General features: G+C 56.8%; 16 protein-coding genes across 16 annotated transcripts; 9 read left to right on the top strand and 7 right to left on the bottom strand.

Moving 5' to 3' along the window:
* Positions 1–97: 97 nt before the first annotated feature.
* On the top strand, positions 98–1597 carry KL928_004578 (uncharacterized protein; the record flags this gene model as incomplete). Its single annotated transcript, XM_043205291.1, has 2 exons — positions 98–373; positions 653–1597. 2 exons carry the CDS (start codon positions 98–100, stop codon positions 1595–1597), a joined length of 1221 nt encoding a protein of 406 aa, XP_043058070.1.
* A 60-nt stretch (positions 1598–1657) lies between these two features.
* On the bottom strand, positions 1658–2380 carry KL928_004577 (uncharacterized protein; the record flags this gene model as incomplete). Its single annotated transcript, XM_043205290.1, has 1 exon — positions 1658–2380. The coding sequence occupies one exon, from the start codon at positions 2378–2380 to the stop codon at positions 1658–1660; it is 723 nt and encodes a 240-aa protein (XP_043058069.1).
* Positions 2381–2447: 67 nt separating this feature from the next.
* KL928_004576 (uncharacterized protein) lies at positions 2448–3911 on the top strand (the record flags this gene model as incomplete). The annotated part of the gene is made up of 1 exon (XM_043205289.1): positions 2448–3911. The coding sequence occupies one exon, from the start codon at positions 2448–2450 to the stop codon at positions 3909–3911; it is 1464 nt and encodes a 487-aa protein (XP_043058068.1).
* Positions 3912–3942: 31 nt separating this feature from the next.
* KL928_004575 (uncharacterized protein) lies at positions 3943–4808 on the bottom strand (the record flags this gene model as incomplete). The annotated part of the gene is made up of 2 exons (XM_043205288.1): positions 3943–4500; positions 4683–4808. The coding sequence occupies 2 exons, from the start codon at positions 4806–4808 to the stop codon at positions 3943–3945; spliced, it is 684 nt and encodes a 227-aa protein (XP_043058067.1).
* A 115-nt stretch (positions 4809–4923) lies between these two features.
* Positions 4924–6459, bottom strand: KL928_004574 (uncharacterized protein; the record flags this gene model as incomplete). Its single annotated transcript, XM_043205287.1, has 1 exon — positions 4924–6459. The coding sequence occupies one exon, from the start codon at positions 6457–6459 to the stop codon at positions 4924–4926; it is 1536 nt and encodes a 511-aa protein (XP_043058066.1).
* A 58-nt stretch (positions 6460–6517) lies between these two features.
* Positions 6518–8089, top strand: KL928_004573 (uncharacterized protein; the record flags this gene model as incomplete). The annotated part of the gene is made up of 1 exon (XM_043205286.1): positions 6518–8089. The coding sequence occupies one exon, from the start codon at positions 6518–6520 to the stop codon at positions 8087–8089; it is 1572 nt and encodes a 523-aa protein (XP_043058065.1).
* Positions 8090–8129: 40 nt separating this feature from the next.
* On the bottom strand, positions 8130–8966 carry KL928_004572 (uncharacterized protein; the record flags this gene model as incomplete). The annotated part of the gene is made up of 1 exon (XM_043205285.1): positions 8130–8966. The coding sequence occupies one exon, from the start codon at positions 8964–8966 to the stop codon at positions 8130–8132; it is 837 nt and encodes a 278-aa protein (XP_043058064.1).
* A 112-nt stretch (positions 8967–9078) lies between these two features.
* Positions 9079–11340, top strand: KL928_004571 (uncharacterized protein; the record flags this gene model as incomplete). The annotated part of the gene is made up of 1 exon (XM_043205284.1): positions 9079–11340. One exon carries the CDS (start codon positions 9079–9081, stop codon positions 11338–11340), a length of 2262 nt encoding a protein of 753 aa, XP_043058063.1.
* Positions 11341–11418: 78 nt separating this feature from the next.
* KL928_004570 (uncharacterized protein) lies at positions 11419–12330 on the top strand (the record flags this gene model as incomplete). Its single annotated transcript, XM_043205283.1, has 1 exon — positions 11419–12330. One exon carries the CDS (start codon positions 11419–11421, stop codon positions 12328–12330), a length of 912 nt encoding a protein of 303 aa, XP_043058062.1.
* Positions 12331–12339: 9 nt separating this feature from the next.
* KL928_004569 (uncharacterized protein) lies at positions 12340–13503 on the bottom strand (the record flags this gene model as incomplete). The annotated part of the gene is made up of 1 exon (XM_043205281.1): positions 12340–13503. The coding sequence occupies one exon, from the start codon at positions 13501–13503 to the stop codon at positions 12340–12342; it is 1164 nt and encodes a 387-aa protein (XP_043058061.1).
* A 527-nt stretch (positions 13504–14030) lies between these two features.
* KL928_004568 (uncharacterized protein) lies at positions 14031–15122 on the top strand (the record flags this gene model as incomplete). The annotated part of the gene is made up of 1 exon (XM_043205280.1): positions 14031–15122. One exon carries the CDS (start codon positions 14031–14033, stop codon positions 15120–15122), a length of 1092 nt encoding a protein of 363 aa, XP_043058060.1.
* A 3-nt stretch (positions 15123–15125) lies between these two features.
* Positions 15126–17144, bottom strand: KL928_004567 (uncharacterized protein; the record flags this gene model as incomplete). Its single annotated transcript, XM_043205279.1, has 1 exon — positions 15126–17144. The coding sequence occupies one exon, from the start codon at positions 17142–17144 to the stop codon at positions 15126–15128; it is 2019 nt and encodes a 672-aa protein (XP_043058059.1).
* Positions 17145–17325: 181 nt separating this feature from the next.
* Positions 17326–20940, top strand: KL928_004566 (uncharacterized protein; the record flags this gene model as incomplete). The annotated part of the gene is made up of 1 exon (XM_043205278.1): positions 17326–20940. One exon carries the CDS (start codon positions 17326–17328, stop codon positions 20938–20940), a length of 3615 nt encoding a protein of 1204 aa, XP_043058058.1.
* A 27-nt stretch (positions 20941–20967) lies between these two features.
* On the bottom strand, positions 20968–22785 carry KL928_004565 (uncharacterized protein; the record flags this gene model as incomplete). Its single annotated transcript, XM_043205277.1, has 1 exon — positions 20968–22785. The coding sequence occupies one exon, from the start codon at positions 22783–22785 to the stop codon at positions 20968–20970; it is 1818 nt and encodes a 605-aa protein (XP_043058057.1).
* A 247-nt stretch (positions 22786–23032) lies between these two features.
* KL928_004564 (uncharacterized protein) lies at positions 23033–24310 on the top strand (the record flags this gene model as incomplete). Its single annotated transcript, XM_043205276.1, has 1 exon — positions 23033–24310. One exon carries the CDS (start codon positions 23033–23035, stop codon positions 24308–24310), a length of 1278 nt encoding a protein of 425 aa, XP_043058056.1.
* Positions 24311–24377: 67 nt separating this feature from the next.
* KL928_004563 (uncharacterized protein) lies at positions 24378–26288 on the top strand (the record flags this gene model as incomplete). Its single annotated transcript, XM_043205275.1, has 1 exon — positions 24378–26288. The coding sequence occupies one exon, from the start codon at positions 24378–24380 to the stop codon at positions 26286–26288; it is 1911 nt and encodes a 636-aa protein (XP_043058055.1).
* Between the last annotated feature and the right edge of the window lie 59 nt (positions 26289–26347).

Here is a 26347-nt window from a genome sequence, read left to right as displayed (position 1 = left end):
TGCCTTTAATCTGATCCATAAACAAAACACGAAAAATAAAAACCCAAACAATTTCTTACCTAAGCATATAATTCAAATTAATTATCAAAAAGCGGAGATGACCCACGAATTCCCTGAATTGCGTAAGTACGACCCAGAACCGTCTAACGCCAGTGTCGCACGAACAAATGAAAGAACACCAGATCCCGCTGCCGTTCCGGGACAGGTGCGCAGGACTGCTGGTCCCGCTCAACAAGTGCCGTCAGGAGGGGTGGTATCTGCCCTGGAACTGCGTCCACGAGAGACACGCGTACGAGGAGTGTCAGTATCTGGACTTCAAGAGACGCGTCAAGGAGCTCGAGGAGCTGAAGAAGGCTCGCTCGAGCTGAGCGGCGTGTGGCCGTCCTATTTATCTATCTATTTATTGGTACCGAATCCGATGTATCTGGTGTATGGATGTGCGGCGGCGGCGGCGGCCGGAAAAATTCGCTCTCGGGGGCCGGCAAAACACCCCACAAATTGTACCCCACGAAAGCCTATTGTCGCGCAAAGTTTGTCCGCACTATTAAAATTTTTTTACAACACGTTCTTCATGTTCGGCTACAAGCTCTTTGGCAAGGACGGCCGAGATCTGTACAAGACTCCGCGGGAGTTCCACGTGCGGGCCCGGCAGGACGTCCAGCGCCATTTGCAGAACCTGCAGGAGAGAACCAGCGCAAAAAGACCCGAAACTGTCCAGCCCGCCACGGAACAAGAGCCCTCGCTTAAGTACGGCTCGTCGCCCCTCAGACGGGCCATCACGGTGTCGTCGCAGGACTCCTCCGACGACGCGTCCACCGAGTCCGAACCGGCGCAGCTCCGGCGCACAAGTACCGTCCAGACGGCCGACTCGTCGCTCTTCAGCCACCTCACCCAAATATACACAAACACAACGCTTCCGACACAGGTTTCCGAGCCGGCGGCTGTTCCCGAGGGATGTATATCGCTTGCGGACGCGCTGCCGCACGACTTCCGAGACTACTATTCGCCCGATCTGCAGACGTTGCGGTTTCCGAACGGACGCCCCACGTTCACGAAACGGGGGCTGCGCGACTGGGAGCTGAACGACCTGCGGTCGCTGCTGATAGTGGACGGGCTGCGGCCCGAGTGGCATGGCAAGGTCCCGCAGGTGGTCTCGCCGTACCCGACGATACCGCTGCGCATCCAGGTTCTTCCCCTGGACGCCACCGACGCGGAGTATGTGCAGCTGCTGGCAAGCTCGGACATCTACAAGGAGAGCCGGTTTGACGAGGATTTCCGGCGCAAAACAGCAAACTACATCGTGCAGCAGGCGCGGCAGCGGCACGCCAGCCAGTTCCAGAGCAGCGTGTTTCTAAAATACGAGTGGAGAAATATCGTGGAGAATTATTTGCTCAACCTGGCAATCGAAAACCAGTGCCGGTACGAGTTCAAGGTGAAGATCAGCGGGCTGAAAAAGCTGAAACACGAGGGCACCCAGCGCGAGGAGGTGCTGTACAAAAAGGCTCTGAAAAACCGCATCGAGCTGACCGACGAGGTCAAGTTCCAGGTCTGGCAGGAGGTCCAGCGGAGCGTGTACAAGAGTTTAGGCAGTGTATGAATAGTGCGAGCGGGAAAGGTTTATTTCTATAGAGTGGATAGAGTAATCTGTTGGCGTACTCTAGTTGTCTGTTTTTCTTATCGCCTTGATGAATGCGCGCTCCTCGCCCAGCACGCCGTACACTTTTAGGAGCTGCAATCTCTCGTCGCCCGTGGCCGTGTCCAGTTTGCTGTCCAGCACGCTCTTGAGCTCGATTTTCATCCCGGCGATCTTTTTGCCCGCCACGGCCACCATCTCGATGCTCTTGTACTTGAGCAGCGCGCTGTAGATTTTGTTGGTGGACAGAAACAGCACCACGAGCTCCTTGACGTCTGCCGTGGCGATCTTCTTACTGAAAAGTGCGAGCTGCTCCTCCAGCACCACCAGCTGGTTGATGATCGCCCTGTACACGCTCAGCTTGCGCTTGTAGAGCAGCAGCGAGTCCACGGTCTCGAGATCGGCGTCGATCTTCATGTTGGAGATCGACAAGTCTTTGATGTAGCCGTTGAGGTCGATTTTGCAGTCGTGGATCAGGTCCACCGACCCGTCGATGGAGTTGCCCAGCTCAATGAAGTTCAGGTAGTCGTTGTTGACGAGGTCGATGAGTTCCTGGTCGATCTCGTGCAGCAGCGACCCCAAAGACCTGGTGAGGTCGTCCAGCGACCAGTACTTGTAGCTCTGCACCAGCAGCTCCGAGGGACTGAAAGGGCCTTCCGGAAGCTTCGTGAGGTTGTACTGGAACGACTCGCGGGTCAGCGTCGAGTAAAACTCCAGCGAGTCGTCCGAATAAACGGATTCTGTCATGGAAATAAAATAAATAAAAATAAATGCGAGCTCTATTTCCAAATAAATCAGCTTAATTTTAATTTTCATGCTCCCCCCTGAGGTTTGGAATATAATCTGCGGCCAATTGTCCCAGTTCGATCTCTGCTCGCTTCTCACAGTCAACAGAGACATCCACGAAATAGCATTGGCCCAGCTGTACTGCTCCATCACCGTCGACTACCACTACACCCAGTTCGACCCCGAATATGTCCAGACCGATCCCTTGCTCAGCACGAGACAGACGTACATCAGAACGAAATCCAACATTACGGCGTTCTTCAAGAGCCGCAGAAAAGCCTTTCTTCGCGTCCGATCGTTCCAGGTGGTGCATCTTCCGCAGGAGTTCATCGACTTCGAGACAAAGCTGGCTGAATGTCTGCCCAAAATGGAGAATCTGGTCTTGTTGAGGATCGAGCAGCCGGTCTCGCTCGATCTGCTCCAGGGCGCCGCCCCAAACATACAACATCTTGCCCTGTCGCTGAACAGCTTCCGCAAGTCGAAACACCAGTTCGCGTCCCTGCCCCTAAAAACACTCGCTATCGGGCCTTCTAACCAGCCCGACAAATTATTATCGAGTCTGGTGAAACACCCGCAAAAAATACAGGGCCTCGAGTTTGTGTGGCCGCACCGCAAAATCAAGCTCCACGACCTCGTGGCGTCCGCAGACTCGCAAAAACTGCCCCTCGATGCCTACAATAACATCGCACACCTCAGTCTCGTGAGCGCAATCGTCTCGCCGCAGGACCAGTTTCTGCGAAAAATCGAGTCCCGCCTCGAATCTCTCTGTTTCATCGACGTCAACGAGATCGGCCAGTCGGGGTCCATTCTCGACGCGTTCCGGCCCATCAAGCTCAAACGTCTGGGCATCGATCTGCGCCAGGGATCCAAGGACTCTGTTGCGCCTTTTCTCGATCGACTGGCTCCAGGCTCACTCCACGAACTCCATCTGGTAATTAGATACAACTGTCTCAAACGGACACCGCTGGAAACGCTTGTGGACCAGTACATCGCCGCCATAGAAAGACAGTCTGCCAGCCTACGCAAAATATCGCTCGAAATCCGGTTCGAGAAAGAGCTGGTGGAAATCCAAGAACAGCTTTCCGAGGCGCAATTCGGCCGCCTCTTCATGAACCACACGTTCCCTGCGCTCGAGTCTCTCCGCATCCAAACACAGTTTGCATTCATTTGCAAGGACAAGTTGACTTTCTTTCGAAACCTTCCTAGACTCCATAAATTATGGATCCTTGGTAGCAACGCGTTTGAGAAACACTGGGGACTGGGAAACGCGTATCCGGGCGTGTTCGACAACTGGCTCAGAATCCAGCATCTCCCTATAGGATTGGTGAACAACGAGCCACGGCCAAAAACGTCGCTCCGCTACATGAAACTCGACGACTGTCTGTTCGAAATAAAGGAGAAAAATGACACCAAAGAAGTCATCCCCAGAGACTCCATAGACAGCTGGTTCGAGTCTCAGACCCGCGTGCGCGCTGTGCGTCCATTGAACTAGTATATACACAAGATACATCGCAGTGCGACACTCATAGCACCCTCGTCACGTCCCCCGTCGGCTTGGACTTTCTCTCTTCTCTCTTCTCGCCCATAAAAGTTTGCGAGTCTTGAAACTCCCTGGCAGCAGCCTCCACTTCCTGAACGTGTCCGTCTGTGTCCCCCACAATGACGAACTTCTCCTTGGTGCTGTCTTGGGGCCTGATTAGCTTCACAGCATGCTGCGGCAACCCAACCGCCCCGTTCTGCAAGACTTTACTCAGCCTCCCCCACGTAGTGTCACTGAGGTTGTACGTTTCCGGTCGGAAACCTTTTGGATCATGTCTGTACTCCTTGATCACTTTGCTCAACAAACTGCTATCCAGCAGCCCGTTGCCCGCCCCCACGAAAGTCCGTCTGGAACCTTCTACCTGCGCCTTGACATCCGCGCCTTCCTCCTGTCGTTTGCGGTTTTTCAAAAGATCCACCGACTCGTGGTTTTTGACAAACTGTTGCTCGCTCACCTCCACAACGCCGAGCGACATTGCTTTTTTCAGAAAAGGGTCATCTCGTTCCACCTGCGGCGGGGTCTCGCGCCTCACGTCAACCACCTTCCCGGGCTTGAAAGACCTGGCCGGCTTGGACACTTTGGATCCCATGAAGAAAAAAAAAATATCTGTGGGGTAAAAAGTATGGACGAGACCGGAGTCGAACCGATGACCTTCTGCTTGCAAGGCAGACGCGCTACCAACTACGCCACACGCCCTCAATTACCTGTCTTACCCGCTAGTACGCTATGAGTGTCGCCATCGCGCGGCTCGGGTACCCTTATCGCAAATCTCCTATCTTGGATTTCCAAATCGGTCGAGACGATCCCTGAATATGCACAAGGAATAATACTTCTGTAAGCACAGCGCATTTCAGTTGGTGCTTTCCATATCTTCCGATCAGCCTGCGATCAAGGGATGGTTGTGCAGTTTCCTATTCGATCAAGATAAGCACGGCGACTTTCCGCGGAAATCGATTCTGCCAAGCTATATATACCGGCCCAAGTCCAGATCCTCCTCTCCAAGATGAAAGAGAGCAAAGAGGACGAAAAACACATTGGGATCATCGAGGTCACCAGCCACGTCCCGGAGGACTTTGTCGACTTCACAGAGGAAGAGGAGAAAAAGGTGGTGCGCAAGATTGACACCTACGTGCTGCCGGTGATGTGTCTGGTGTTCTTTGCGCAGTATCTGGACAAGCAGTCGCTGGCGTATGCTGTGATTGTGGGGCTGCGCGAGGACTTGCACCTGAACGGCCCCCAATACAGCTGGTGCACGTCGGCCTTCTATCTGGCCCAGCTGGCCTCCCAGATCGTGTACATGTATCTGCTCAGTAAGTTTCCGACCAAAATGGTGACGGGAATCTGCGTTATTATTTGGGCCGGAGTGTGCATGTGCCTTGCAGCGCCTGCGACATTTGCAGGCTTTGTCACCGTTCGGGCTTTTTTGGGATTTTTCGAAGGGTGTGTGTCGCCTGCGTTTGTTATCGTCACCAGCTCCTACTACAAGAAAAGCGAGCACGGGCTGCGCACTGCCGCGTGGATCTCCTGCAACGCCATCACACAGGTCCTGGCCACCTTCCTGTTCTACGGCCTCGCCAAGGGAGAGGGCAATCTGAGCATTGCCGTGTGGCGGGTCGGCTTCCTGGTGTGCGGAGCTTTTACGCTCGTGGTGGGCGTGCTCTTTTACTTCATGGTGCCCCTCTCGCCTAAGGAGGCTTGGTTTCTGACCGAGCGCGAAAAGACGATTGCCGTCCACCGGCTGTTGGCGGAGGCTGACCGTGGAGAGAAGAAATCGTGGGACTGGGACCAGGCCAAGGAGTGTCTGACCGACTGGGTCGCATGGTCGTCGTTCCTGTTTGGCCTGATCACCACCATGTGCTCGTGTCCGATCGGGTTCGCCACCATCATCATCAACGGCTTCGGTTATGACGAGTTCAAGACCATGGAGTACAGCTCGCCGTCCGGCGCGGTGCAGTTTGTGATGATCTGGATCGGCGTGGCCATGATCAAGATCGCCCCGAAACAGCGGTGTATTATCATCTGTCTGCTGATCCTTGTCCCGCTCGCGGGCAACATCGTGCTGTACCGGTTGCGCTTCACCGGCGGCTGGGGGGTTATCGTTGGCGGCTGGCTCGGTTCCTGCATAACCGCGTTCTACTCCATCAACCTCAGTCTGAACGCCTCGAACGTGCGTGGCAACACCAAGAAGTCGATCGTCAATAACCTGTACTACGTGGGCTACTCGCTCGCGGCCGTGGTGTCTGCGCAGTGGTGGAACTACACCGCAGACCCAACGTTCACGGCAGGCATCCTCGTGGACATTGTGCTGTGGATCGTCATGATTGCAGGCATGCTGCTGTACAGATGGAAGTGCATAACCGAGAACAAGCGGCGCGAGCGCATCATCGCGAGCGGCCAGGCAGACAACTTCGACGAGTCTCGGGACCTGACAGACCGCCAGGACGTGTACCACCGGTATAGTTATTAAGCTGCAACCGCTGCTATATAAAATTTCGCGCATTCCGGTGCCGGCGTAAATTTTTCATCTTTATGACTCTTCAATCTCTATCATCTCAACCATGTCTTTAGCAGATTCCGTATCGTCTCTGAGCTCGCTGCCGTCGGGCTGGATAGTGCAGAAATTCGGCGGAACCAGCGTCGGCAAGTTCCCCGAGCAGATATGCGAGGACATCGTGAAGGCGTACAACGAGAGCCACCAGGTGGTGGTGGTCTGCAGTGCCAGATCCACCCACCTCAAGTCGGAGGGGACCACCACGCGGCTGCTGCTGGCCGCAGAGTACGCGGCGGACGAGAAGAAGGAGGAGTTCCTGGAGGTTTTGCGGCTGGTGGAGGAGGACCACGTGAACAACGCTCGCGAGAAAATCCAAAGCGCTGAGCTGAGAGAACGGCTCATCAACGAGACCAAGGAGGAGATCGAGCACGTGACACGGCTGCTGGACGCGTGTCTGATCATCGGCGAGGTGAGCGCCAAGTCGAACGACGTGGTGATGGCGTGCGGCGAGAAGCTGAGCTGCCGGTTTATGAGTTATCTGTTGCAGGACAGAGGGGTCAAGGCGCAGTACGTGGACCTGTCGATGGTGGCTTCGGACATGGAGCTCAGCAACGGGCTGGACGCGCACTCGTATAAGCTGCTGGGCGAGCGGTTCGCCGCAGAGGTGCGCCGGCTGCCCGAGGGCACGGTGCCCGTCATGACAGGGTTTTTCGGGCTGATTCCCGGTGGGTTATTGCGTGCTGTGGGCCGCGGTTATACCGACCTGTGTGCGGCGCTGACGGCCGTGGGCCTCGCTGCCGAGGAGCTGCAGATCTGGAAAGAGGTGGACGGCATCTTCACGGCAGACCCGCGCAAGGTGCAAAAGGCCCGGCTGCTCGCGTCGGTCACGCCCGACGAGGCCGCCGAGCTCACGTACTACGGCTCCGAAGTTATACATCCGTTCACTATGGAGCAGGTTATCAAGGCGCGGATCCCGATCAGAATCAAGAACGTCATGAACCCGCAGGGCGACGGCACCATCATATATCCCGACAACATCGGCAAGCGCGGCGAGGCGACGCCGCCGCACCCGCCGATCTCCGTCCAGAACATCCCTGCGTCGGTCTTCACGAGCAAAAAGACCGCCACGGCCGTCACCGCCAAGTCGGACATCGCCGTGCTCAACATCCACTCCAACAAGAAGACGCTGTCGCACGGCTTTCTGGCCGGCGTGTTCAGCGTCCTGGACAAGCACAAGCTGGTAGTCGACCTGATTTCGACGTCCGAGGTCCACATATCGATGGCGTTGCACTACACGAAGGAGCTGAAACATAACTTTGGCAAGGCGCTCGAGGAGCTGAGGAAATTCGGCGACTGCGACGTCACCAAGGACCTGTGCATCGTGTCGCTCGTGGGGATCCACATGAAGCAGCTGATCGGCATTGCGGGCGCGATGTTCAAGATTCTGGCCGACGAGCGCATCAACATCGAGATGATCAGCCAGGGAGCCAACGAAATCAACATCTCGTGCGTGATCGACCGCAAGGACGTGATCAAGGCGCTGAACGCGCTGCACGACCGGCTGCTGCTGCGGGCGTTCACGGGCGGCAGCGCGGTGGACCAGCGGCTCGAGAACCTCAAGCTCGACGATGTAATTTAATAAGGTGAATATAAATTGGTAGCCAGTTAGTTATACAGCCCTAGAACACAAAGATCTGGTCGCCCGCCTTCGACACCGGCCGGGCCTTCTTGAAGCCCAGCTCGTGCGCAGCCTTCTTGAGCGCGCTCGTCATCGGCGGCGGACCGCACAGCAGCACCTGCACGTCGTCCGCGGGTGCGGCGCCGTGCTTCTCGAGCAGCTCCTTGGTTATAAATCCGGTTTCGCCAGCCCAGTCCTCCGGAGCGTTGTTCAGAACGTGCACAACCTTGATATTCGGGTGCTCCTTCTCGATCAGGTCCAACTCCGCCTTCAGCAGAATGTCCTCGGCCGTCACGTTGCCGTACAGCAGCGTCACCTTGGTGTTGTCCTGCGGATTGTTGGTGATGGCCTTGATGATCTGGTACATCGGAGTTATGCCCGTGCCGCCTGCCACCATCACAAACTCGCGCGCCATGTTGGGTGTGTACGTGAAGAAGCCCTTCGGCCCGCGCACGCGCACGTTCTCCCCCAGCTTCAGCCCGTCAACGTGCCGCGAAATGTTGCCCTTCTCGTAGACCTTGATCAGCAGGTCGAAATAACCCTTGGCGTCCTCGTCGAGCGACATCGGCGTGTACGAGCGCACAATCTCCTTGCCGTCGATCTCGGCGCCGATCGAGATGTGCTGCCCGACAGGCAGCCCCAGCACGTCGGTGGGTCTTGGGAGACCGAAGCGGAAGATCGCCGAGTTTTTGGACACAACTGTCTTCTGGATCAGCGGGAACTCCTGGAACTGGTCCGGCTTGAGGATCTTGCGCTCGCGGGCGCCGAGCGAGAAGTAGCCCACGAGCGCGGCCGCGAGCGCGGTCAGCGCAACGAGAATCAGAGTGTTGTCAGCCATGATGTTTTCGACGGGTGAAAAAGTTTATATATGGTGGCTTTACGTCAGCAGGGGTCGAAAAATGTTGCTGCATTGGGTTAAGCGACCCGGAGTGAGAGGGAGGCCGCCGCGAATGGGTGTGGGGCTGCTGCAGTGCGCCGACGCGGGGTCCTCTGGGTCGGTCGCGGAAAAGAGGACAGGTCGGCGGCGGTACGAAGACAAGACGGCCGGCAAGAGCAGGAGCAGGTCGATCGACGCGGAGCTGCCTCCCGCATCGACGCGTCTGTGGCGTCCGCCATGTCAAGTTTTTATTAAATCAATTTCGCTACATGGGAATATGAACAACCAAAGCCCTGCAGACGGCCATCGCACCACACAGTCGGTGTCTGTCGGGTCGCGCACGTCGCGGTCCAGCATGGACCGGCTGCGGTCGCTCGGGCACAGACTCTCTTTCTCCAAGCACTCGCTGCCAAACCCTCCTCCGTACAGCAACCTGTCGTCGTCGCTGAAAGTGCAGCAGACTGCGGAGCAGACGGTGGAGTACGACCCGGAGGACCTGCTGGAGTCGTCGGAGTCGGACTACGAGGAGGAGAACCTCAAGAAGGAGGAGGACGAGAAGGACTACTGCGAGGGCGGATACCATCCGACGTACGTGGGCGAGCGGTACGGCACAGAGAAACAGTACCTGATTGTGCGGAAACTGGGGTGGGGCCACTTCTCGACGGTGTGGCTGGCCTTCGACTCCAAGCACCACCGCCACGTCGCGATCAAGATCGTGCGGTCGTCCAAAAACTACCGGGAGGCAGCCCTCGACGAGATCAAGATCCTGGAGAAAATCGGCAGTGGGCCCGAAGCCCACCCGGGCAAAAAACACATTGTGCGCATGCTCGACCACTTCGTCCACGCAGGCCCCAACGGCGAGCACATCTGCATGATTTTCGAGGTTCTTGGCGAAAATATGCTCAGCCTGCTATTGCGCTACAAGCAGTTTCAGAAAGAGAAGACCGAGGAGTACAAAAAAACCTCCGTTTCCGACGACGAGAACGTGTCGTCCGCGTCCGTGGAGCAGCACATCCACGCCATCAACGACCTCACCATCCTCAAGGAGAGCTACGGCGGGCTGCCGCTCACGCTGGTGAAGCAGATCGCCAAGCAGCTGCTGCTGGCCCTGGACTACCTGCACCGCGAGTGCGGCATCATCCACACCGACATCAAGCCGGAGAACGTGCTGGTGGAGATCAACGACGTGGAGAAACTTGTGCAGATCCTGGAAAAGGACCGCAAGGACAAGCGACTGTCGCGGCTGATGACGTCGCGGAGCCACCAGAACTCCGACCTCGGCAAGACAGACCGCTCGCGCTCGGTGTCTCACCGCCCCAAGCCGATCCGCTCGTCCAAGCCGCTCACGTCGCCGATCGAGACGCGCGGCTCCGTCGACAACTTCTTCCGCTCTTTCTCCTTCAGCCAGCGCAGAACAGGCTCCCACGACTCGCTCCCCCACCTAAAGAGCGAGTCTGCCCCCGCGCTAAACTCGGCCCCGGTGATCCCGCTGCCCACGGCCAGCCCGGCCCAGACAGCCATCTCCCCCCAGGTGATCCCCGAAGAGGAGGAGTCGTCCGAGGAAAACGAGGAGTTTGTCGACGCCGCAGAGCTGCCCGTGCCGTTCCCAGAACCAGCCGTCTCGACCCCATGGCGTACCATGTCGCTCAACAACGATTCGCACCAACCCGTGTCGCGACGCGAGTCTGTTCTGTCCACCGTGTCGCGCCAGTCCTCGACCGCCACCACGGCCGTCGACTTCGACTCCATCATCTCCGTCAAAATCGCCGACCTCGGAAACGCCTGCTGGACCAATTTGCATTACACGAACGACATCCAGACACGCCAGTACAGAGCGCCCGAGGTTATTTTGGGGGGCAAGTGGGGGTGCTCCACGGACCTGTGGTCGCTTGGGTGTCTGATATTCGAGCTCATCACCGGCGATTATCTATTTGACCCAAAGACAGGAAGCACATACAACAAGAACGACGACCATCTGGCGCAAATCATCGAGTTATTACAGATCTGGCCGTCTAAGGACTACTTGAAAAAGTGCAAGTACTCTCGCGAGTTTTTCGACAAATCCTTCCAATCGCTCAAAAACATCTCGAAGCTCAAGATATGGACACTTCATGCTGTGCTCGTGGAGAAATACCACATCGAAGAACCACTCGCTTACGACATATCCAAGTTTTTACTGGCGATGCTAGAGTTCGAGCCCAAGCGGCGCATGGACGCGGGGTCTCTAAGTAATCACCCATGGCTCACAGATTGCTTGGCAGAGGAGCATGTGGACCGCGAGTTTGGGCTGCGAGGGCAGGACATCAAAGGATGGGCCAGCGAATGGAGTGGGTAGAGCCAAATAGAGGCGATATGCATAAAAACTAAATTCTAAATTATTTTTTTTCAAATTACAGTATTTATAACTATTGTTATGTCTCTAGAGCCCGCCACATCGGGAGCTGTCCGATGGAGGTCGATCAGGGGGCCCATGGAGGTGGCTCTATTTGCCAAACAGATACCCATTGGCACAAGGCGATTTGCGGAGCACGTTCTGCGCGGCGACAAGATGACCATCACGAGGGTCACCGAGAAATACATAGAGCTGACAGGCCAGGGTGGGGAGGCTGTTCCAAAAGAGAGTAACTCGCGAATCCGGTTTTCGCAGCCTTACATGGTGGCTGCAGATACGAGGAGACCGGGAATTTACGCCATCACGCTCACCCCGCAGGTAGGAGACGAGTTGGCCGACTGGACCATCCTTGGCAAGGTGAGAGGCGACGCCGTGTACTGGCTGCGCAACCTGGCTGGATCAGGTACTGTCAAAGACGAGGATGGTGTTCTGCAGTATGCGGTAAAGGGTACTGGCGGCGAGATTCTTGAGAATGTGTGGAACATACAGGAGGAGAGACGGGAAGCGATCCAGAATTCGGAGGTGAAAACGTCTCGAAAACAGGTATCCTTATCCTTGAGTTTTGAGGAGGAGGAGGAGGACACTGCCGATGTTCAGATACGAATGCGGCCGATTAAGAGAGTGAAGCGCGTGAAAAAGAAGGAGAAGGAGAAGGAGCAGGGGAACGCTGTGACGGATATAAGTACAACAGTGCCAGAGAGCATACCCCCAACAGAGCAGGCAGAGAAGCATTTGCAGGGGGTGGCAGAAGATGCCTCAGCCACCCCCACTGACCCCACGCTAGAGAAACTGCGCAAGTTTCAGGAGTCGCTACGCCAACCCAGCCGTTCCGCCAAGAAACCGCCGACTCACAACATCACAGAGGAGGGAATCGACGGGCTAAGTTCAGAGGACGAAGATCTCGGGTTTCTTAATCATCGCTGGAATAAATAGATAAATAAACTAATCCTTCATGTTGAGCAGGTCGAAGCTGTCCTTGGGAGTGTTGACAAACGCCCGCAGCTTGAGGATCTCGTCCCGGTCGTACACCGTTCTGTTGAGCGACTGTGAGGACGCCAGGATGTGAGGCTTGACGTACTTGTATAGGAAGTCGGCCAGCTCGTCAGGAACCATGTCCAGGTCCTCGAAAGTGAGAGCGTCTGGGTCCAACTTGTGGTTCATGTCGGATCTAACATAGTAGTCGTAATTGATGGCCGTCAGGTTGGAGTTCAGTTTCTCGTTGAGCCAGCACCAAGCTTTGTACACAAATTCTGGTGTCGGGATCGAGTAGCCTGCGGCTGCTGGGAAGTAGCCGTACATGCCAAGATGACGGATATATTTCAGCATTTCTCTCAGTTCTGCTCTGGAATACGGCTCATTGCCGTGCAGCTCGTACACTTTGCCCGCTGTGGAGTCGTCAAAGCCGATTTTCTCCAGAGCGCCTGCGACCTGCAACCCGTGCGCAGGATACACAGTGCTTCTGTACTTGATGTTTTCTCCGAATCCTTGCAGAGGAAGAAGATCGTTCAAAAACGACGAGTTGCGGCCGTACAGCGGTCCAGGACGCACGATCGTCACGTCTGGAAACGCCTCTCTCGCAGCAATCTCCGACTGGCCCTTGGTAGCAAAGAACTGCGACTTGGAGTTCGGGTCGGCGTTGTAGCTGGAAACATGCACCAGTCGCGGAACCTCGTACGCCGTGCAGAGCTCTGCAATGCGTCTGATCGACTCCACGTTCGCGTCCTCCATCGAGAAGTTCTTGGTGTTCTGGTCCGACCCAATGAGGTTGAACACGATATCCGAGCGACAAACGCTCTCCTCCAGCGACCGCAGGTTCCTGATGTCGCATTCTATGTAGTTGATGACTCCCAGGTCTCCCATTGGCTTGAGCTGTCTCTTGGCCATCTCGTTGCGGAACGGACACACCAGAATTGTGCCGTGTTTGGCCAGTTTCGCAACAAGGAGCCGGCCCAGAAACCCTGTTCCTCCAAAGACGGTGGCCGTGAAGCCTGTTCTGGACGAGCGGCCGCCCGAGCCCTGGAGGATCCGCGTCTCGCCCCGCCGGGTGATGGAAATGTCGCTTTTAAAGGGAAAACGGTGCACGCGACGAACAAAGGACAGGGACATGGTGATAAGTATTTATTTCTCTACTCCACTTTTTATATCGACATCCTTGCACAGGATTTTTGAGATGCCAGCGAGGGCCGTGAGAGTGCCCTATTGACCAGTTCCAGACCACCGCTTGCTGCCACAACCACCTGTGCCGACTATTACACGTCTATTTTCGTGTCCTCCCTCAGAAGAAGATCCTCAGCACCTCAAGGACACCGCCACCAACAAGCAAGAAAACAAGCAGGACTGTCGTTAGTACTTGTGCTCAGCAGCCGTCGCGGTCGCTTCACTTACCAATCCAGCCCGTCGACAACGGAAGCTGATTTTTCTTCTGCAACTGTTTGGGCTTTCCCACCCGCTTTTCGTTCTTCTTCGCAAACTTCTGGTTCGCCTTTCTCTGTTGCGGAGTTTGAAGAGCCTGGTGTTAGTCGTCAGCAATGGCAAATAATAACCATATCCCACGTACCATCTTTTGTGCGCTGGTAAATATTTAATTCGAATATTTCAATTTATTTGTCTAAAAAAATATATTTTTCCATTTTATGACCATCACTTTCTCCTACCCCCGCGAGTTTGACGCTTTGTCCCTCGATCCTCCGCATTTCCGCTCGTCGCTTCTTGCATGGGACGCCGACGGAACGCGGATTGCGTGCGCCCGCACCGACAAGTCGATCAAAGTCGCCAGATTCGACCCCATCAGACAGAAGTTCGACGACTCTGTCGTGATCACAGCAGCCCACGAGTCCCCCGTGGCTGTCCTCATATGGGACCCCCGCACGAACGCGCGTCTGACCTCCATCTCGACAGATTCCACCTTCAAAGTGTGGGAAATCAAAACAAAAGCCCACAAACTGGTAAGGTCCTTCAAACTCCCCAACACTGCCCCCACGCTCGCCAAATACTCCCTAGACGGCAGATACCTTGCCATTGCAGACAAAGAAGCCACCCTGCTACTACTGGACTCGTCCACTCTGCAACTGAACACTGCGATTTCCCTAAAGATGAGCTCCCGGATCGGCGACATAGACTGGCACACAGACTCCAAAACTCTCCTTTGCGGACTCGCAGACGGCTCCCTGCAGCTTTACCGGGTCCGGAACAATAACGGCCTCCACGCAATCGAACTTATCCAGTCGCTGCATCTTGCAGACTCCCCAATTGTCTCTATAAAATACATAGCGGACCGCAACCAGATCCTGGCTGCGGCCCTGGATGGCCAGCTGCCCGTGGTCGACGCACAGCTCCTCATCTGCACAAAAAGCCTCTACAATCTCGACGACGCACCCGTCTGCATCGACATCCTTACACCGGCTGTCGCGATAGGCTACCAAAACAACAACGCTCGTATATTCGATATGGACAGCGAGGAGGAGGTGCACGAGGTGAAGAACAGCAAAGGCGACGGCGCGCTCGCCAGGTTCCACCCGCAATCCCGCGAGGTTCTGGCCTATATTGACGGTTCCGGCAAAGCTACCGTGATGGTGGCCAAGAAGAGAACGGGGCCTGCCCGTGCCCAGCCGCGGCCTGTGTCGTCAAGAGGCAGGGGTCCTGGTCTATCAGGGTCGTCAGGTCCGTCCAGAACGGTCCGCTCCGACAGGTTCGAGCGGCCCAACGCCAAGCGTCCGAAATATTAGATTCTAGTGCAGTCTAGCCGGCGCTGGCAGCACCACCTGGTCCAGCTGGTCCAGCTGGTCGCTGGAGTCCAGCGGGATCACGAGCGACTGCTGAGACGGCATGCTGTTTATGTCGTTGTATGATGGTGGGGACAGAGCCCCCACGGTGTGGTAAGTTGGCGGCACCTCGTCGTCCCACGCGACTCCGAGACCGGATCTTTCTGTGAGGACGAGCCGGAACTGCATGCGCAACACCCTGGCAACGCCTGTCGGGATGCCTGTCGTGTGGTTGAGCGGGTCGCTGCGGTTGCCGTTCACGTGATCCGGTCCCGTGCCGCCGTCGTTGTGTTTGGCGTTGGTCGAGTGGTGTGTTGCGCCGGTTCTGTTTTGAGACGAGGTTCCCGTTTGCGTGGGGGCGTTGGTGATGGTGCTCAGATAGGCCGACGACGGCGTAGAGCGGATCGGCTGCACGTTGGTGGCGTGCATGAGCTCCTCGGCCACGATGACCTCCAGCACCAGGTTGTGGTGCACAAAAATGCCTGTTTCGTAGTCTTCTATGTCGCACGCGCAGTTGACTCCACTTTGGGGCTCCAGGCTGAAAATCGGAGACTCGCAGTTCAGCGAGTTGATGGCCGACAGGTTGGTGAGTGAAACGTTGAGTCCCATGGAAATAAGGTCCATTAGAGAAATGTCGGCCACGATCTCAATTCTGCCCTTATTCGAGAAATCGCTCTTCCAGCCCGACTTGAGCTCGCCAGACTTGATCACGCGGATCTCCTCCACGTACAACGGCGTCTCCGTGGTGGTCTGACGCGGCAGCAGGTCGTTGCTGGCGACCGTCGACAGCGACGGTGTCATTTGCGGCGTGCTCTGCTGCGACGCCTGCGGCACCAGACCTTCGCTTCCCGCCTGCACCGACCACGTGGATGCGACCGGCACGAGATCGGGCGACACAGGCGGCGACGTGTTTTGCGCAGTCACGTCGGTCGGGTCGTCGTTCTCCTCTGTCGGCTGTCGACGGGGCGGGTGCTCAAAATAATAGTTGTACACCGGCTTGCCGGGCCCACCACAGTTTTTGTGCGGTTTCTTGCCGCGGTACGCGCGTTTGGTGTTGTCGACCGTCGCGGCGTACTTGGCCTGGTGGCTGTCGCAGTGGTTGGCGCGCACACGGATGATTTCCTCCAGTTTCCAGTTCAGCTTGCGCATTCTCCAGCGTCGTTCCGGCGAGCACACGTTGTCCATGCGGATCTCCACAGGGAAAGTGGACTTGGGATACGCAACGTTGGGGATCACGGCGGTGGCGGTGACCTCTGTGGGCGGGAAAACTCTGAGCGAGTTGCGATCTTGACCTCTCAAAATCGATCGCCGGATCATCACCGGCAGCGCAATATTAATGTGGTCCGGTCTTCCCTGCTTGTTGATGAACCGCGCCTTGCAAACCAGCTCGTAGCGGATCGACGTCAGCGACGTGGACAGAACCGACGTGGCGGGAAGCGTCCCAGGCACCAGATAGCTGAACGGGAACGCATGGGAGGAGCCTTTGGCGAAACCTGTTGGACGCGAGAGAACGTCCCAACGAGCGAGCTCTGTGATCTTGCGGCGACACTCGCCACACGAGTCGATCGTGTTTGAGCCGGCAATGAACGGCTTTCCGTAGTCGATGATCTGTATAAAAGATAGTGCCACCTCCTTCACCTCTGCGTAATTTTGTCTAATACTTGTTACGGCAGTGCTCAGCGAGATGGTGGACTGGATCGACTGGCTCGAGGCGATGCCTTCGCTCTGTAGCTGGCCGATATGGTCGGGAAACACGTCCAGAACCACCAGGCCGCTGAAAATCGCGCCAGAGCTGCGTTCCGGCGGGCCGTATAGCATCAGAGGCGGAGACTCTATCTGGATGGACAATTTGAGCCCTGCCTGCGGGTTCGCCTTGTTTATGGTGTCTGTGTGGTATGGGTCGTTGGGTCTTGTCGAGGGCGATTGCGATGGCTCCTGTTTGACGGCATTGCTAAGGCCAGAAAAGAGTCTGGTAAATGAGGGCATGGGCTGACAGTGAGATTTTGCGAGAAATAATTATTTTATTTTATTTTATTTTATTTTATTATTTATTCAATTGATAAAGCACTTCTGCGCCACACGAGAAAAAAAAAAAGTTTGTGGCTATTACGACGCGTTGTGGGATCAAATATTTATATTTATTTTCTATATCACCTCTTTGCAAATAATGGCTGTTTCCAAAGGGCTTCAGACCCTGAAGTTCAAGGACGCACTGGTGTCCACGGTCGATAAACCCATCGCCACCAAAGAGCTGATCTCGCGTCTCCAGGACCTGCACAACGAGCTATCCTCGCTCGACCAGGACAAGGTCGACCTCAAGTCGCTGGAGGAGATTAAGGACTCGCTGATCAACAAAAAGCTGCTCAAACACTCCAACAGCGGCGTGCAGGCGTTCTGTGCCTGCTGTCTTGCCGACGTTCTTCGTTTCTACGCCCCGGACGCCCCCTACAACGCTTCCCAGCTGTCGGACTTGTTCAAGCTGTTTTTCTCTCAATTCAAGCAGATGGGCAACCCGGACGGCCCGTTCTACCACCAGCAGACGTACTTGCTGACTCGGCTGGCCGAGACCCGCTCGATTGTGCTGATCACCGACCTACCCAACGCAGAGACGCTTGTGGAGCAGCTGTTTGACATATTCTACGATCTGGCCTCGTCCGGGACGTTCAGCAGCAAGCTCGAGCCGCTCGTGTGCGAGGTGCTGAGCGAGGTGATTGCAGAGTCCAGTACGATCCCCACCAAGACGCTCAAGCTGGTGCTGAACAAGTTTCTGGCCAACACCATGGTGATGAAGAAGGGGAATACGACTCTGCCGGGGTTCAAATTCACCTTGGAGGTGTGTAATGCCAACGCCGACAAATTGTCGCGATTATTGACCCAATTCTTTTCTGAAACGATCTACGAGGCCACCAAGGGCAAGGAGAACGAGGACACCGAAGACGACAAACAGGACGTGTCTGCATTGCTAGCGCAGCTCAAAAAGTTGCACACGCTGGCATTGGAGCTGTGGAAGTACGTGCCCGAGATGCTGTCGTCGGCGATGGGTCTGATTGAGAACGAACTGGACGCCGAGGACGAGAAAATCAGAATCACTGCTACCGAGACGATTGGCAAGATTCTCGCGGTCAAACAGCCGCGGCTCAACTTTGCCGCCGCGCACACCGATACCTACACGAACTGGCTCAAGAAGCCGCTGGACAAGTCGCCGCACGTGCGCAGTTTCTGGGTGAAATCTGCCGTGCAGGTCGTCAACACAAACCCGGACCTTGCTGCCGAGCTGGCGGGCGGCCTGATCAAGACGCTTGTTGACAGCGATGAGCGCACGCGGCTGACGACGGTGCGGGAGCTCTCGAACGTGAGTCCGGGCGTGTTTGTCTCGAGACTGGCCAACAAGAGCATCATGAGTACATTGGGCCAGCTAATCAGAGAAAAACACGCCGAGATTAGAAGCTCGTGTCTGCAGCTGCTTGGCACGCTGTACAACACACATTTTGACGATATATACAAGGAAGACAGTGTGACCGAGCTTTTGGGCTGGATCCCCGACGACGTGCTCAAACTGGTGTACATCAACGACAAGACCGTCAATGCGCAGGTCGACCACGCGCTTTTCGAGCTGGTGCTGCCGTTCGAGCTGGACGACGCCAAGCGCGTCGACCGTCTGCTCACCGTTACAGAGCATATCTCGGAGAAGGGCAGAAACTCGTTCCATGCGATAGTCAAGCGGCAGCCGCAGATGGCCAAGGCGGTGAGTCAGCTGCTCACTCTGGCGGACATGAAGCCGGCCGACGAGGTTGCCTCTAAAATCGATAAGCTGATTAACTGGCTCGTGGCCTCGTTCCCGGAGTCGGTGGACTGCCGCGCAGCATTGAAGCAGCTGGTCAAACTCAACAACAAGCGGTACTTCAAACTGATCAGGCTGTGCAGCGATATCGAGACAGACTACAAGACCATCGCGAACTGCACTAAGGAGCTTTTTGGCAAGCTGAGCGAGCTGAAGAACATCAAGGTCGACGGAGAGCCGAGCGTGGCTCCGCACGACATGCTGTTCACCGTGAAGCTGCTGGTGTACCGCTCGTCTGTGATTTTCTACAACCAGAGCAACGTGGGCGAGATTCTGCGGATCAGCAAGGACCTGGCGCACCCGCACAACGTCGCGGCCCAGGACGTGCTGGAGAACATCTCCACGGTGGTCCCGGAAGTTCTGCGCGCCAACATCTCGACGCTTACCCAGGAAATTAGTTTGGGCGAGCCAGTCAGCGTGAAGGACCTCAAGGCTATCTTTCAATTTGGAAAGAAGTTCCCGGAGGTTATCACCACACAGAATTCCGATGAGTATGTTGCCAGCCTGAAAAGACTGGCCGTTCGCGGTTCGCCTGCCGAGGCGAAGTACGCCGTGCGGCTGCTGGGCCAGTTGCCACGGACGGCCGCGCGCAACGCCGCGGTGGCTGCGCTGGTTGACGAGATTTGGCCATTGGACCCGGTCAAGGACAACTTCAACACGTGTCTGGCGACTGTCGCGGAGCTATTTCTTACGGACCTTGCTCTTTTGGACGACAAAACCAAAGAGATCAGCACGTTACTTGCGTCGCAGATCCTGCTCAGAAACAGCACCATCGGCGACGACGACGACGACGACGCGAACGGGTGGATTGGCCCCGACGAGCTGGAGACCAGCAAGGACTGTCTGTCGAAAATCCTGGCCGTGCGGGTGTTTGTGAACTGGCTGATTGCCGTGGAAACCGCAGAGAACGCCGCGCAGCTGGCCGAGCCCGTGCTCAAGCTGCTCACGTCGATCATCGGCAACGGCGGCGAGATCGTGTCTCCTAAAACAGGCACGTACCCGACGCCCAAGAAGTACCAGGCGCGGCTGCGGCTGGAGGCCGGCGTCAAGCTGTTGAAGCTTGCCAGATACTCGCGCTACAACTTTCTGATCCAGCAGGACCTGGTGAACAAGCTGGTGCTGCTGATCCAGGACGAGAACGATCACGTGCGCGCGCTCTTCATGGCGAAGCTCAAGAAGAACCTCACTCTAGGTCTTATTTCAGAGCGGTTCTATGCGCTGGTGTTTTTCATCGCCCACGAGCCTCACAACGTTCTGCGCGAGGACACAAAGACCTGGGTGCGGTCGATGCACAAGCGCAAGCTCAAGGCCAACAAGAACGAGCTGCTATTTGAGAAATCGTTTGTCAGAATGCTCAGCATGCTGGCGCACCACCAGGAGTTCCTCGAGCTGCTGGAGTCTGCCAGAACAACGTCAGACTACACCGCCGTGCTGAGCTTTGCGCTCACCTATATCGGCCTCGCGCTCGACCTCATTGCCAACACAAACAACGTGTCGCTGCTCTACTATCTTGCCTCGCGAATGAAACAGTACAGAGACCGGCTCACTCCAGAACTCTCCGGCAACATGTACCTGGTGTCTGACCTGACGCAGTACACGATCAAGGCATTGGCGAAACACAAGAACTGGAGCCTGGCGACGTGGCCAGGCAAGCTGAGTCTGCCGGGCGACCTGTTCGAGTCGATCGGCGACTCTGCGCGGCTGCACGAGCTCGCCGTCCAGTCGTTCATCCCAGAGTCCGCTGCCAGGACGCTGGACGAGCTGGTGCGCGACCGGACGCGGCATCTGGCCGGCACAGCAGCGGCAGCTACCACCGACCGCAAGAGACCGCACACCGACGAGAAACCACGGACAGCGAAGAAACCGGTCGTGGTGGAGCCGCAGCGTCGCAGCTCCATCCAGCGCGCGGCTGTCAACTACAACGAGGATGACGAATTCTAGTTTATGGTACATGCAAACACTGCCACGCTACGACCGCAGAAACTCCAGCAGCTTGTCGTGGCCCTTGATCTCCATCAGCTTCTTGACAATCAGCAGCTCGTGCAGCTCCTGCTTCGACAGCTCGCTGTGCTCGAGGCGGTACTCGTCGTCGATCTGTTTGAGCAGCTCGTCCAAGTTCAGTTTTTTCTGCCGGTTCGTGATGATCGAGCGCTCGCTCAGCTTCGCCACGCCCCACAGGTAGTCGCGCAGCTGCGGCGCGGCCCGCTCGTACAGCCGCAAGTTCTCTGTGTCGCGCACCTTCTGCTCGTGCTGCTGCTTGTGCTTGGTGCCCTTGAGGAAGTCCAGAATAATGGCCTCCTCCTTGATCTGGTACGTCACGTTCTCGCTCTCCTCGGCCTTGCCGATCCTCACCAGGTCCCTGTTGAGCTTGTACGCGGCGCCGTTGTCGGTGCTGCGGAACTGGAACACCGGGTCTGGCGGGAATGTGTCCTCCAGCTCGCGCTCGTCCACGCTATAATCGTCCACGTTGATAATGTCAATATTCGCGTCCGGCGGCGCCTTGAAATCGCGCGTCATGGCCACGGCCACCTTCGGCTGGTGTCTCAGCTTGCGCCGGCTCTTGTTCACCGTCTCCACGTGGTTCGGACACATCCACTTCGACCCCAGCAACTTTGCTGACGTAAGCGGCGGGTCCAAGCAGTCGAGGTGCCATGCCAGCGAGCAGTAGTCGCACCGTGTGAGTTGGCGGTCGTTCAGCCCGGACTTGTCGCACTTATAGCAGAACAACGGGTTACCCTCCTTGTCGTACACGTTGGTGAGCGGGTCCTGGGCCTCTGCGAGGAGCTGGCTGTAAGACTTTGGCGGTTTCATGTTGTCGTCCTCGAAGTCGCCGTCTTTGCTCATGGTGACGCCCTCGAACGCCTCGGCCACTTCGCGCGGCAGCCGGAACGCGAGCGGGTTGTGTGTGTTCAGCTCGTCCAGCAGCACAGAAAATATGCCGATGTGGCTCTTTTTGGGTTTTTGCCGGCTCGCCACGCACTCGTTGCAGTACCAGTGGTCCGGCAGGTCGTCGTCGCTCGCGGGCGGGTTGAGACACTGGAAATGGAACGACCGCGGACACCCCTCGCAGCACAGAAACAGGCCCGGCAGCCCGCACGCGGCGCAGAAGTCCTGGTTGTGGACTGTCGGGTCGTCGCCGGGGCCTGGGTCGACAGAATCCGCCGTCACCGCCAGCTGGCCGTTGGTCTTCTTGCGCGGCGACTGTTTCACGCGTCTCGACAGCGCCGCCGTGCTGCCCGCCGTGCGACGGCCCCGTTTGCGCGACCCCGGCCGCGACTGCCCGTTCGTCTCCACAGGCTCCTGTGGCCGTTTCCCCACAGGGCGCAGCGCTCTGTGTGTCGCGTCGCGCTCCGTGCTCAGCCGCGTGAGCTCGTCCGACCGCCGCGTGCTCAGCCCGGCTCTATACTTTAATTCCTCAGCCTCAAACGCCTCCTCGTCCTCCTGATCCAGCGAGTCGGGTGTAGACGACCGTTTCGGTCCTTTCCCCTTTCCGCGGCGTCTTCCGCCAAATGCCTCCTTGCGCACCTTCACCGACGGCGGCTCTTCCAGCGGCTGTCCCGTCACAGAGCTCGCCGTCGTCGGCGACTCGTCCATGGCCCAGTCCGGCCCCGATCCGTTGGCTTCGTCCTGTAGCGGTTTTTCCGTGCTGGGCGGCCCGTTGCCCGCCGCCGTCGCCTCTGGCTCCGTCTTCACGGCCGCGCCCGGCGTCCTATCCCGCAGCTCGCGTCGCACCACGGGCCTGTCGGTGTTGGCGCCCTGTATCCTGATGCGAGAAGTGTATGCCATGGGATTTAGGAAGAAAAAAAGTTTGAAAAGTTGCGTCGATCGTCGCGGACCAGCAAACAGAGACTGCTCGCAACACACATTCAGAGGCACTCAGACACCATTTAGTTCGTCCAACTCCACCTCTACCTGCACGCAGCACTACAGGGCACCTCACCAGCTACAGGCCAGTGCCACAATAAAAAAACTAGCTACCTATTTCTGACTCACGCTCACATATTTAAGGAGCCCAAAGCAGTAATTTTCAGATATGCGCAAATTCTCCTCAGCTTCCAAGATCCTAGATAAATCGCGGTTTGTGCCCTCCGTGGGCTCGTATCCGCAAGGATACAATGTCGGGGCGCTTGCCACGGGCGTCAAGAAGAACAACGCGCTCGACCTGTCGATCCTGGCGTCGTCTGTGCCGGCGTCGGCGGCCGCAGTGTTCACCACCAACAAGTTCCAGGCCGCACCGGTGCTGGCGTCCAAGGACATCCTCAGCACGACGGGAGGCGAGAACATCAGCGCGATCGTGGTCAACAGCGGCTGTGCGAACGCCGTGACCGGCGGAGGCGGCCTCAAGGACGCCTACACGATGGTCGAGACGGTGGGCCGCGAGCTTGGTGTTGGCTCGCGGTCTGCCCTGGTTATGTCGACCGGGGTTATTGGGCAGCGGTTGCAAATCGATAAGATAACCAGAGGCATAACCGAGCTCGTGGGCCCGCAGCTGGGCTCGTCGCACGCGCACTGGCTCTCGTGTGCGCGCGGCATCATGACCACCGACACGTTTCCCAAGCTTGTGTCCAAGAGCTTTGAGCTCGACGGCGTGAAATACTCTCTTGCCGGGCTCGCCAAGGGCGCAGGCATGATCTGCCCCAACATGGCCACGCTGCTCGGGTTCTTCGTCACGGACGCCCCGATAGCTGCTCCGGCGTTGCAGAAGATGCTCAAGCACGCGACCGACCGCTCGTTTAACTGCATTTCCGTCGACACAGACATGTCCACAAACGACACGATCGCGGCGCTGGCCAACGGTGTGGCTGGAGGAGAAACTATAACCGAGGGCCACAGGAACTACGACGCGATCCAGACGGAAATCACCGCTTTCGCCAAGCAGCTGGCCCAGCTGGTCGTCAGGGACGGCGAGGGCGCCACCAAGTTCATAACTCTCAAGATCCAGGACGCCCTCTCCTACGAGGACGCCAAGACGGTGGCCCACTCCATTGCCAACTCCTCGCTGTTCAAGACCGCGATGTACGGCAAGGACGCCAACTGGGGCCGCATTCTGTGTGCCACGGGTTATGCGGGCGTCGAGGTCAACCCGGCGAAAACCAGCGTCTCGTTTATCCCAGCATCTGGCCCAGCACTCCAGCTGCTAGTCAACGGGGAGCCAGAGACGGTCGACGAGGCCAGAGCGTCCGAGATCCTCGAGCAGGAGGACATTGAGGTGCACGTCAGCCTGGGCACCGGCGGCGGTTATGACTGTGAGTTTTGGACTTGCGACATGTCGCACGAGTACGTGACAATCAACGGTGACTACCGTACATAGAGTTATATTTTCTCCCCTGAAATAATATTATTGAAATAATATTTATTTATCTTTTATTTTTGTTGTCATGTTTGAGGGCTCCTCGGGCGGCCAGCCGCCCCCTCAACAACAGATGACGCCCCAGATGATTATCCAAAACCTCATGCGGATGGACCCGCAGCAGCGGAACGCAGTTATAATGAAAAACCCGCAATTGCAAATGTTTCTCCAGCACTACGAACAACAAAGGAAGGCCGCAATGAACCAGTCGATGAACCCCCAGATGCAGGCCAAAATCATCCAGCAGCAGCAACAGCGTCAGATCCAGCAGCAGAGACAGCAGATATCCGGCCAGGTTCCAGGCCAGATGCCGCCCCAGATACCCACGCCTGTGTCCGCACCGCAGATGGCCCAGAAAAAACCGGGCATGCAGGCCCAAAAACGCATGGTGCGTAAACGGAGCTCGGCGGAAGACCCGCTCGGTCCTTCTGGAACGCCTGTAGGCTCGCCCGTCATACCTCAAGGACCGCATCCAGGTCAGAACATGGGATATCCGCCAGGTGCGCAACCTGGACCAGTGCCCCCTCCAGTCGCACAGGGCCCGCCGCAGCCGGTTGTTCCTCTCTCTGAGAGAATAGACGATACTCACAAATGGTCGAAGACATTAGAAAACGAGGAGAAAGAAGTGCCTACGTCGATCAGGGTGTACGAACAGCTAATCGAACGCGATATGGACTACGACCGTCGCTCGGTGGCCGAGACCAAGACACCTTTTAATGCAGAGCAGTTGCAGACAATGGCAAGGGGTCTCAAATTCTACCAGACCATCAGAGACTCCCGGCTCAAATCTATCGCGTTGACGGAGGCCGGCAAAAACGCAGAAAGTATTTGGGGCGACGGCTACTCTGGCTACGGGAACGGTTTCAGCGCAGGCAAGACCCGGCTGGTCCTTCCTAGAAACCGCAAGAAACACTCGCGCGTGCCCGACGATTACATACCTCCCGAGACGTGCGAGAAACAGGCCAATAAGCCAGAGGAGCTTGTTCCAATCCGTCTGGAGTTTGACGTGGACAGAGACTCTTTCAAGCTGAACGACACTTTTCTGTGGAACCTGAACGAGGGAACCGTCTCTGTGGAGCGGTTGGCACAGATTCTGATGGAAGACTACAAGTTTCCCCAGGGACAGTCTTCGAACGTGGATAAAATCGTGAACAGCATCAAGGAACAGATTAATGAGTACCATCCGATGGTGTATGGCGAGTTCAAGGGCTCTGATTTGCGACTACCGATCTCTGTGGATATAACCATCGGCAATAACCAGCTGGTGGACAAGTTCGACTGGGACCTGGCGAACCCGGATAACGACCCGGAGGAGTTTGCGAGGGTGATGTGCGAGGAGATGGCTCTTCCGAACGAGTTCATGACGGCCATCTCGCACGCGATCCGCGAGCAGTGCCAGATCTACGTCAAGTCGCTCTTTTCCGTCGGGTACAAGTTCGACGGGTCGCCGATCACGAGCGACGAGTTTAAGGACCTCAACCGTTCGCAGATCGACAAGGACTCCGTGGTGAGGTCGCGCCATCATTTACAGGAGTACACGCCGTCGTTGCAGGAGATCACGTTCGACGCATTGGAGAAAATCACCAAGGAGAGAGAAAGAGAGTCGCGCAGAAAGAAGCGTGGCCAGACCCGTGTTGGCCGTCGCGGAGGAATCGTGCTGCCCGATCTCCACGACCTGCCCAAGACGTTCCGCACGCCGGTGCCTTCCACCGTGCTTCCGTCCGGCGTCAACCTTGGGCCTCCCGTGGACAGCTACATCGACTTCCCGTTGCAGGTGGAAATACCGCAGGAACAGCTACGGGATCTTGAGGAATTCCGGGCACAGGAGCGGATGCAGGCTGCGCCGGCCGACCGCGTGGGTCCCGTGGTGGGCAGCAACGGCGTCGCGTACCAGATCGACATGCAGCGTGCGATAGTGCGGATCAAGCTCAGAAAATAAGTATATAATTCCAAGATGATAACTTTTGCGGGCTGTTCGGAGGCGCAGGATACAGAAAT

Source organism: Ogataea angusta, assembly GCF_019207475.1.
Source record: "Ogataea angusta isolate 61-244 chromosome Unknown 61-244_NODE_10_length_428612_cov_89.696788, whole genome shotgun sequence".
In the NCBI taxonomy this organism is placed as follows: domain Eukaryota; kingdom Fungi; phylum Ascomycota; class Pichiomycetes; order Pichiales; family Pichiaceae; genus Ogataea; species Ogataea angusta.
The sequence above is the reverse complement of the archived record's forward strand: the minus strand, read 5'-3'. Positions and strand labels throughout refer to the sequence as shown.